Raw genomic sequence first — 9,375 nt, forward strand, 5'->3', positions numbered from 1 at the left:
CCAGGCAGGCAAGAGAGATCACCAGGGCCACACAGGATACAAAGGAGGAAGGAATCCAGCTACCAATGAGCCTCTCCCAGGCAGCTCGGGACCTGGAGAAGGAGGTTGCCCCCAGGTTTGGGGAAGGAAGGAGGCTGGAAATATTGCTTCAGACATAGATACTTGGGCTCTGTGTTTGCACTTTCAGAAAGTGTGTGTGTGTGTGTGTGTGTGTGTGTGTGTGTGTGTGTAAGCAGCAGCTAACACAAGGCCTGGTGTCATCAAGCCACAGTGGCCGGACACTGAAGAGGGCCTTGTCTGGTGGGTCTCTGTGAAACTGTGACCTTGACAGCCAGTCTCCTTTGGGTCTGGAGATTGTGCTGAGAGGCGGGTACATCCTGTGCTCCTCGCCTCACTCATCCCTTGGGCATGGGCTGGGGTGAAGAAGAGAGGGTTAGGAGGAGGACACTGCCCTTGTCCCCAACACTGAGCCATCATCCAGGAGCTGGCAGGGCTCCTGAACACTACTTAGACTGCAAGATCTCTCTCTGGCTGGATGTCCACCATTCCTGGGTGCCACCCCGAGGCATACGCATCTTTGGGGACTCGCTACCTGCCTCACCAACCATGCCTGTCTCCTCCCACACCTTGTCCCGTCCTTGACACTGTGCACCTGGCCTGCTGCCTCCTGGGGACCCCTTTGGCCAGTCCTCATGCCTCACCCTGGCTCCTGGCAGAGGGACCCCTCTCTGCTCCCACCCTGCCTTCAGCCCTTGCCTCCCTAACAGCCCCTGCAGCCTGGGTGGGGGGGCAGCACACAATGGGGAGTCCAAGGCTGGTTCCTTACCTCTGTGTGGGCCCCGGCCCGGTGCTGGTGGCTTTCCTTGGAAGCTGGGGCACTTACTTCTCTGTGCTGGGCCTCAAGCCCTAGCTGCACATGGCTTCCTGTGTGCACGGAGCTGAACACATGCTGCTCATATAAAGAGGGGGCCTGGCTTCAGAGGACAGTGTGTCCATCCAACACTTTAGTCAGGACATTGGACTGGGTCACTGCTCCTGACTTGCATTAGCCTGGATCTGGGCACCAATCTGAAAGAAATCTCTGGAACGCACAGGGCTGGCGTGTGAGCCAAGGTAAGAGTCCTCCACGATGCAGACAGACAGACCTACTGAGGTGAGGGAGCAGAGACTGCAGCGCCTCCCCGCTTTGATACTGTGCCCAGGAAGGCAGTGGCCCAAGGTGGGGAGCCAGTGAGAGGAGGAGGACACAGATAAAGGCAGAGAAACAGCACGTGACCACACAGCCACCCCTGTTAGCAGATTCCCAGGTGGAAGTGAAGGCTCCGACTCCACCAGGGACTCGGGACTCAGGGACCTGTGTCACTTGTGAGGGATCCAGCTGACGAGGGTTGACACTGGGTGGGGTTGAGGGGTTTGTCCTGAGTGGGTCTTCGGAATCTCAGGCTTTCCTGGCAAAGGTGGCTTTGGGGACACTGAAGGGACGTCATAGTGCTGACGGGAACAATCAGTGTGGTGCTGTTTGTGTTTGAGTGCAAAAAAAGAAAGAGCCTGGCTCTTCCGGCTCTGTTAATACGGTTAATGGAGCGACGTGAATGGAAGAAGTCAAGGCAGCAGCTGTGATTCCCTTAGGGAAAATCTAAAAACACCTGCACTAAATCTATGAAGTCAGAGCGGACTTGACCTCCCTGTCACCTCCCAGATGCGGGGGAGATGCTCATCACCTCGATGTGGGCGGAGCGTCCAGGGCTGCACACAGATGATGCTCTCCAGACCACTGCTTGCGCCCTACTGCTGTGTGGCCTCCGTGAAGGGACTGCGTTGTTGAAGAATTTTAATAGCGCGGGGAAGTGCCCACGTTGCAATCTGAAGCCAGGAAAGACTAACAAGCAGCAGCGTATGGAGAACTCCAGAATCGAGCACGGGAAAGGTGAGGGCTGAAAGGCGGTGGTTAGAGACAGCGAAAACCTGCCCACCTCTGTCCTCCCACTTCCCACAGCAGGCACATGTTGGTCTTCAAACTAGACACTCGCTGTTAAAAACCAAAGATCTGTGGCGGTGTTTACAGCCTCCCTCGGGGTGGAGTGGAGCCGATCCAGCCCTGCTGGAGCCCAGGTCTTTTCCAAAGCTGCTGTGGCTCAGGATGCTCTCGAGGTCCTCAGCTGTTCCCTGAGCTCACAGGACGGGCCAGCGCTCTGCACTTCTTGTTACTGATGCCTCGAGCACTTGCTCCAGTGCTGTTCGTGGGGAACAACAGCAAAATGGGCCCCAGGAGATGGGCACAGGGACAAGTGAGAGCCGGCCAGTGCCCCAAAGGAGGGTGGCATGAGACACCTGCCCACGGGGGTATCAAGTCTGAAGCAACAGAGTGAGCAAAAGATGGTCTCCTGGTGTGTGTCTCTGGGTGGTGTGCCCAGTGCATCCTACCCAGGGCGCACACTTCCCAAATGACACCCAGTCAGGGGCCACCTCCAATAGGCTCTGCCCCAGCCCCTGGCAACCTGGACACTCCCCAGATGCCCAGAGAGGGCAAGCTCCTCGCCCAGGTCACAACTCCAGGCACCTCCTGAGTAACTCAGAGCTGCCCCCCCCCACCGCGGTGCTGCTCCACACTGCCCTCTAGGAGTGAGCATGTGTCACAACCTCAACACCCCCTGGGGAGAGCCACACACAGGGCACAGGCAGAACCCCGGGTCTGCACAGGGACAGACCGTGAGGACTGACCATGATCACAAACAGGATTTCGGTGCTCGCTCAGCAGTGTCCTCGAGTTCCTGAGTGGATGCAAAAGAACCAAACTCGAGTCTGTGCCTTTGCTGTCGAGTTTCACATTAGCTTGTGTGCAGCCAGATTGTGAAGTCTTCCGAAAACTCCAGGGAGAGTTCTCGGCTCAAAGGACCACCCGAGACCCGGACCGGAAGGCTCCTCGCTGGTTAGATCATTGACCTGACCACAGGTGGGTTTGCTTTTGAGTTTTCTAAACCCCATTTTCCAGATAAGGTAAAGACAGACTCAGCAAGCACATTGTTACGAATCAAGTGAAGTGGTGAATAATACACGAAACTGGAGGCTTGACTACGCTTTCCTCATGGCCCCGGGGGCTGCTCCGGGAAGAACTGGGTGTTTCTCTGGTGATTCAGCTCAGCATCACTGACCTTGCCTCTCAGGGCAGTGTGTTCACCTCTGCTGCTGGATGTGTCCCTGCCTTTCTGGCTGTCTTGAACAGTCATTCTCCTCTGTCCTCCAAGTGCCAGCCAATGCTTCCCCTTTTTGGGGCGCTGCACTTAATCTGCTCCAGACAAGGACTCTGGGGAACCAATCTTGTTAGAAAAAAAAAAAAAAAAACACAAACATCTTCTTCAATTTTGCTGCTAGTATAAACTCTCTGCAGAGTGGGTCTTGGAGTGAGAGCCATGCATCCGCTATGATGCACTGTGTGTCACCAGCATGGGGACCTCTCACTGTTCCTGAGCTCGGGCCTGGCTAGAAGCCAACGCCCAAGAGACAAGAGGTCTCTCTGAGGATGTCAGAGACCCAGAAGGGGCAGAGCTTCCGCGTATCTTCCCCTTTCCGAGGCCCCAGGGGAAGGAAGGGATGCTCATATGAGGACCGGATTGGGAGCGCCCCACAGAAGTCAGCCCTGCCCCCCCTACCCCCTCCTGAGTTCTACCGTCAGCTGTTGCCCAGAGTAGACGACCAGAGACAGCCCACTCTGACGGCTGAGGGGTGCGGAGAAAAGGCCACACCCTGATCGTGAGGCAGGAAACAGGAATACAGCAAGATGGAGTTGCAGGCAGCAACAGGCTGTCACTCCCTGGGCCTCCCCACAAAGCCACAGCTGGGAAACTGAGGTCAAGGTGGCACTCAGCCTGGAGGTCTCACTACCGAGGCCACTGCATGGGCCAGGTGCTGAGCCACCTCCATAGGCAGGGGGCGTATAAGTTTGGCTCTCCTTTGCCTTCCTGTTGGTCCTGGGCCAAAGCTTCTCACTATTATATTAGCTGAAGTGGTAGAAGCCCAGAGGCTCCAGTGCTCTGCTGTCAGCAACTGAGGATTTGGGGCCAATCATCTACCACAAGAGCTTGACCTGATGGTGGAGAAAACCATCACACACCCCAGCCCCCAACAGGTCACAGTGAACCAGTAGTTAAGCCTCTTCTACAGCAGCCACTGCAGTTCACAAACTATAATAGAATTGGGGTGAGCACATGTGTGTGAGTGCTGTGGGGGATGCGTAAAAGGGGGCACAAGTTTGATGCTAAGAAGAAAGTTCCCCTCAGAATTGAAGGCTGGCTTCAGTTAAGGGTGACACCTGGGATATACCTACCTTCTTTATCTCGCCACCAGGAAGCCCCAAGGTCTTGTGCAAACCATTTACCTCTTGGAGAGCAATCTCTTTTATTCAAAGGTGGGCTTTTGCCTGGATGACAGGAGCGTTTTTCTAGCCCTAATTTCCTCTCATTCTTTTCAGTCTCCAGCACACACTGTGTCGTTGGATGAACAGACAGCAAAAGTGAAATCAGCTAAGAAGAAAAGCCCATGAATAAACTTTTGGGCTAGCGCTTTCTCTTCGAGCTTACTTTAAATGCAACTTTAAAAAAAGAAGAAGGAGAATTGTTCTCTGCTTTCTTGCCCCTGCAATGCACTTATTCATTAAACTCCACCCCCTTCAAAAGAAACTGTGTTTCCTACTTTACCCTGTCTATAAGTTTGAATCACACAGCAGAGCTGGGCAGAGGAGCTGAGACATCCGCTTGCACTGCGAGGAACTCTGCCTGGTAAGTCAGCTCGCAGCCTCTGGGTCTGCTTGTCAGCGCAGCTTCTGCAATGAGCAAATGCTTTCACAGGAAACCCTGAGCAGACCTCCAGCCGAGCCAGGGACTCACAGAGCTATCTTACAATAGAATCTCTCAGATCAGGGAAGGGGCCAGGATTCAGAGCGAGTTTCAGAGTCTGATACCATCACAGACACAAAGACCGATGGAGATCTGGGGGGACGATGTGGTTTTTTAAAAACCAGCGGCCCTCGCCTCTCAGAGGAATGTCCCAGGCAGAGGAGCCGTGGCTGCAATCTCAGCTGGGATCCTCTCCAGCTAAGGGGAACTGAAACCTCACCAAGGGTGCCTCTTGGCCTGTCTCTGCCAGATGTGGTGTGTCGGTTTTTTCCCAAGGGAGTGCAAACTGTACAAAGTGATACTGAATTACAGCCATCAGATAACACCTCCCTGTAATATGTCAGCTCTGCAGCATTTCTGGGCGCTTCTCCCAGGTGCCTAATCTAACCCCTTGGGCATCTGGGGACTTAGACAAAGGAGAAATCGCCCAGCGGGATCCCTGGAGCTCTCGTGGAAGCAGGGAGCCAGGTGGCAGTGAAGGCTGTGCAGCCCAGGATGTAGGATGTTTGCCAGGGGCAGAGGAAGAAGGCTTCTCTCTTGATCCCTGTGACTCAAGCACAAGCCCCAGACAGCACGCACGGGTGGCAGTGTGGGTTTCAGGATTGGCATTGGCTGTTCTAACCTTCTCGGGGGACCAGGCTTCAGCTCATTTCCTCCCAGTAACACTAAGGCCCTGGGCTGCCAGGTTCTTTTACAGGGGGCCGCAACCCAGGGAGCATGGAAGGCTGTGGGTTGCTTGCTTCCACACCAGTTACTTCCCTGTGGTGCAGCTTTGGGCAGGGCACTCATCCTCTTGTTTTCCCTGTGCTCCGGTGTCTGCATCTGGAAAACTTGAATGGTATGAAAGTCATCTTGAGGGTGAAATGGATAAACAGACTGGAAGCTTGGGATGGCGGTTGCCACCCAGAGCCTTGGACCTGTTCTTGTGCTTTCTGGCTCATTCGTGGCACTTGGTTTTTGTGGCTAACTTCAGCCAGGGTGGCTCTGATGGGGACAAAAATACTGTGAGTGGCACCAGGTCTGCCTCAGTTTCTCAAAATTGTTATCATAGCGTCGACGAACCCTCAGGGTCATAGAAAACGAAGAGTTGACTTGAGGGGCCTTCCTCAATTTAAATTCTAGCTGGGAATCTGGGAAGCTGCCAGAAAACCTTTCTTTCACTATAGAAGTTCACTTTGGGGACCACAGAGGGACCTCCAGTAAGTATGGAAATCTGCCTGTTAAGTTAAAGGTGTGCTAAGGTGTACACCTTCGCGTCCACAGCACAGCACTCAGTGTGTGCATAGCACGGGAAAACACGGCTTTTTCTTTATCCACAGAGAACAGCGAGATGGAGGACTCAACGATGAGTCCTGTCACTGACTTCGATTATGACTCAGCAGAACCCTGCCAAAAAGACACAGTGAAAGAAATGGCAGCCCAGCTCCTGCCCCCACTCTATGCGCTGGTGGTCATCTTTGGTTCCGTGGGCAACATCCTGGTCATCCTCATACTGATCACCTGCAAACGGCTGAAGAGCATGACCGACATCTACCTGCTCAACCTGGCTATCTCTGACCTGCTCCTCCTCCTCACGCTCCCATTCTGGGCTCACTATGCTGCTGCCCACAGCTGGGTCTTTGGAGATGTGATGTGCAAAGCCCTCACGGGGTTCTACCAGATCGGCTATTTTGGAGGGATCTTCTTCATCATCCTCCTGACCATCGATAGGTACCTGGCCATTGTCCATGCTGTGTTTGCTCTGAAAGCCAGGACAGTCACCTTTGGGGTGATGACCAGCGGGGTCACCTGGGTGGTGGCTGTGTTTGCTGCTTTCCCGGGAATCATCTTCATCAGATCACAAAAAAAAGCCTTGCTTTACACGTGCAGTCCCTATTTCCCCATCCACCAATATTATTTCTGGAAGAATTTTCAGACCCTAAAGATGGTCCTCTTGGGACTGGTGCTGCCCCTGCTGGTCATGGTCATCTGCTACTCCTGCATCCTGCGGACCCTGCTGCGCTGCAGGAATGAGAGGAGGAGGCACAAGGCAGTGAGGCTCATCTTTGCCATCATAATCGGCTACTTCCTCTTCTGGGCACCCCACAACATTGTGCTCCTCCTGGGAACCTTCTCTAATCCCGTGGTCCTCAACAACTGCAGCAGCTCTAACAAGCTGGACCAGGCCAGTCAGGTGACGGAGACCCTGGGGATGACGCACTGCTGCGTGAACCCCATCATCTATGCCTTCGTCGGGGAGAAGTTCCGCGGGTACCTCAAGGCCTTCTTCAGAAAGCAGGTGGCCAGGCGCTTGTGCAAACGCTGCCCCATCTTCCAGAAAGACGCCCAGGAGCACAGCAGCTCTGTTTACACCCGGTCCACTGCAGAACACGAGGTCTCTGTGGGTTTGTGAGCCGGTCTGAGGTGTGGATGGGATTCAGTTTTTATGCACAATTGGGGGTGAGGGTGGCTCTTTGGAACAGGAAGTTACTGTCACAGGGAGGCTAATATCCATCCATTTGAGTCTATGGGAGCTTATAAATCCAGCAACTCTAGAAAGCTGTATCAAAGTCTGCTGATGAAAGTGAGACCTCGGTTCCCCTCTGCTTACCTTCACCAAGTTACTGGTCAGCTCTTCCTTTGGGGCAAGAGTTCACCATCAAAATGCCCTCCGAGAACTGCTGGTCCTTGAGGTCAGCTATCAGAACAGAAATAACTAAGCTCATTGAGGAACATTTCACAGGTTCTCACCTTGTGCAAGGCAGTCCACAGGCCGTCAGTGTGTATGATGGAAGTCTTTGTCTTACCCGGGGAGGGAGGATAGGATGTAAGTAGTTGAAACTCAGCAGGTCTCAGCTGTGATTTTGCTCCAAGGTATGGACAGCAGGTTCCACAGACCTGCAGAGCCAGATGGGTGCTCTGTGTCCTGGCAAGGCTGGGAGCACTTCTCAGGAAGAGGGGAGCGGGATTGTATCAGTGGAGGAGGAGAAGCCCTGCTTCAGGCTGCTGGACAGCACAGCAGGCTTGGTCCTGACAAGGCAGATGGCTGTCCCTGAGGCAGAAGGACGAGCTGGACAAGGTGGAGGCCTCTGTTGCTCCAGGAGAGTCATGGCAGAGCAGGGAGAACCTAGCCAGCATGGCCTGGCAGAAGTTTCATTTCGTGGCCAGTGGAAGACAAAGAAAGATAAGCATTTGGGACAAGGAGACCAGACACAGTAAGGCTAGGGTGAGGGTGGTTTCCTGGTCCTGCTATTAGGGTGTTGAGTCAGTGCAACTTGGGCTGAATTTGGCTGAAGTGTGCAGCCCAGAGGAACAAGGGAGTGCCCCTGGCTTCAAGCAGACAGAAGGCCTGGAAGAGTCGTAAAACATGAAAAGAGATGGAGATTTTAGGGCAAGAAATGAGGGCTTGATGTAAGGAAATGAGCTTGGATGCAGGAGGGGACACGGAGCGGGGGGTTGGAACTGTCTCATTGAGCACCCCTGTTGCCCCACACTCCATCCAGTACCAGCGCTTGCCCCCAGGAGGCTTTGACCCTCTAGATTTATGCACGAGGGATCCTGGGCCACCATGTAGACCACTGTGAGCTCTAAGACTTCAAATGCAGAACTCCACACCCTGGAGCTGGGAGGCTCCACTGCAGAAAGAGCAGCTCTGGGGACAGAGACTCTGTGCAGAAGGAAGGAAGGAGGCACCAGCTTTCTGGGTTTAACCATTGACAGGCAAAGGGGGGAAGTGACATTCATTTGGAAACCAGTCACCTTGAGCTGCAAAGCCACAAACTTTACCCAGCTCCCTGTTTCTGGCTGAGCATGGGGTTCTAGGTGCCTTCTACAGATGCCTCCTCAGACAAACTTCCCACACACTAAAATTTATTCATTTCAGAGAGAGGGTGACAATATTTTGTTGCTGCTGCTACTGCTGCATGAATGACTGTTTTTCAATTTGGGAGCAGCTCAGAGCAATATCTAGGTGAGAAAACACCAAAGGTGAGGCCCACTTGGGGCTCAGGTGTCAGAGGTGTCAGAGGCGTCAGAGGCTTTGCAAACTCTTCTCAAGCCTAAAACTAGAGCATCTCATAGTTGTGCGATGTCTGCAGGAAGCAGACAGGTGGAAGGTCATCAAGCATGCAGAGGGGCTGTGACCCCCACCTCCAGGTAGCTCCTAAGGCCAGCTGACATCTCCATCTGTACTGGTATATTCTCTGGTATTTTTGTATAGAAAGTTACCAATTCTTTGGGGGGAAAACATGCATCCAATAAAAAGCATCTCCTAAAGGTAACTGTGTCCTTAGTCTTTCAGCCAAGTGTGCATTTAGAAACAACACAAGCAGCTGTCAAGCCATCTGCTAAGCAGCTTGTTTTGGAAAAACACCCTTCAGTTGTCCCTAGTTAAATATAGTCCTTAGTTTAAGTGGGGGGAGGGGGTGCAAATATTTTTAAAAATCAACTTTCTTCCTGAGACAAATTATTTCAGTCATTTGCACTCAAAAGTGGAGATTCTGAG

The 9,375-nt window shown here is 53.3% G+C and overlaps 1 protein-coding gene across 1 annotated transcript; it reads left to right on the top strand.

Annotated features, from left to right (window-relative positions):
- The first annotated feature begins 2,692 nt into the window (after positions 1-2,692).
- LOC100716672 (C-C chemokine receptor type 5) lies at positions 2,693-9,151 on the top strand. Its single transcript, XM_005006841.4, has 3 exons — positions 2,693-2,953; positions 4,469-4,775; positions 6,212-9,151. The coding sequence occupies exon 3, from the start codon at positions 6,223-6,225 to the stop codon at positions 7,282-7,284; it is 1,062 nt and encodes a 353-aa protein (XP_005006898.1). The 5' UTR covers positions 2,693-2,953; positions 4,469-4,775; positions 6,212-6,222; the 3' UTR covers positions 7,285-9,151.
- The last annotated feature ends 224 nt before the right edge of the window (positions 9,152-9,375 follow it).

The sequence above is a fragment of the Cavia porcellus genome, unplaced genomic scaffold, assembly GCF_034190915.1.
Source record: "Cavia porcellus strain 051 isolate PalLab524CR breed Dunkin Hartley unplaced genomic scaffold, mCavPor4.1 scaffold_14, whole genome shotgun sequence".
In the NCBI taxonomy this organism is placed as follows: Eukaryota; Metazoa; Chordata; class Mammalia; order Rodentia; family Caviidae; genus Cavia; species Cavia porcellus.

What these genes read in the sequence shown, in the direction of transcription:
- LOC100716672 (XM_005006841.4), top strand. Translation starts at nt 6,223, where the DNA reads ATGGAGGACTCAACGATGAGTCCTGTCACTGACTTCGATTATGACTCA.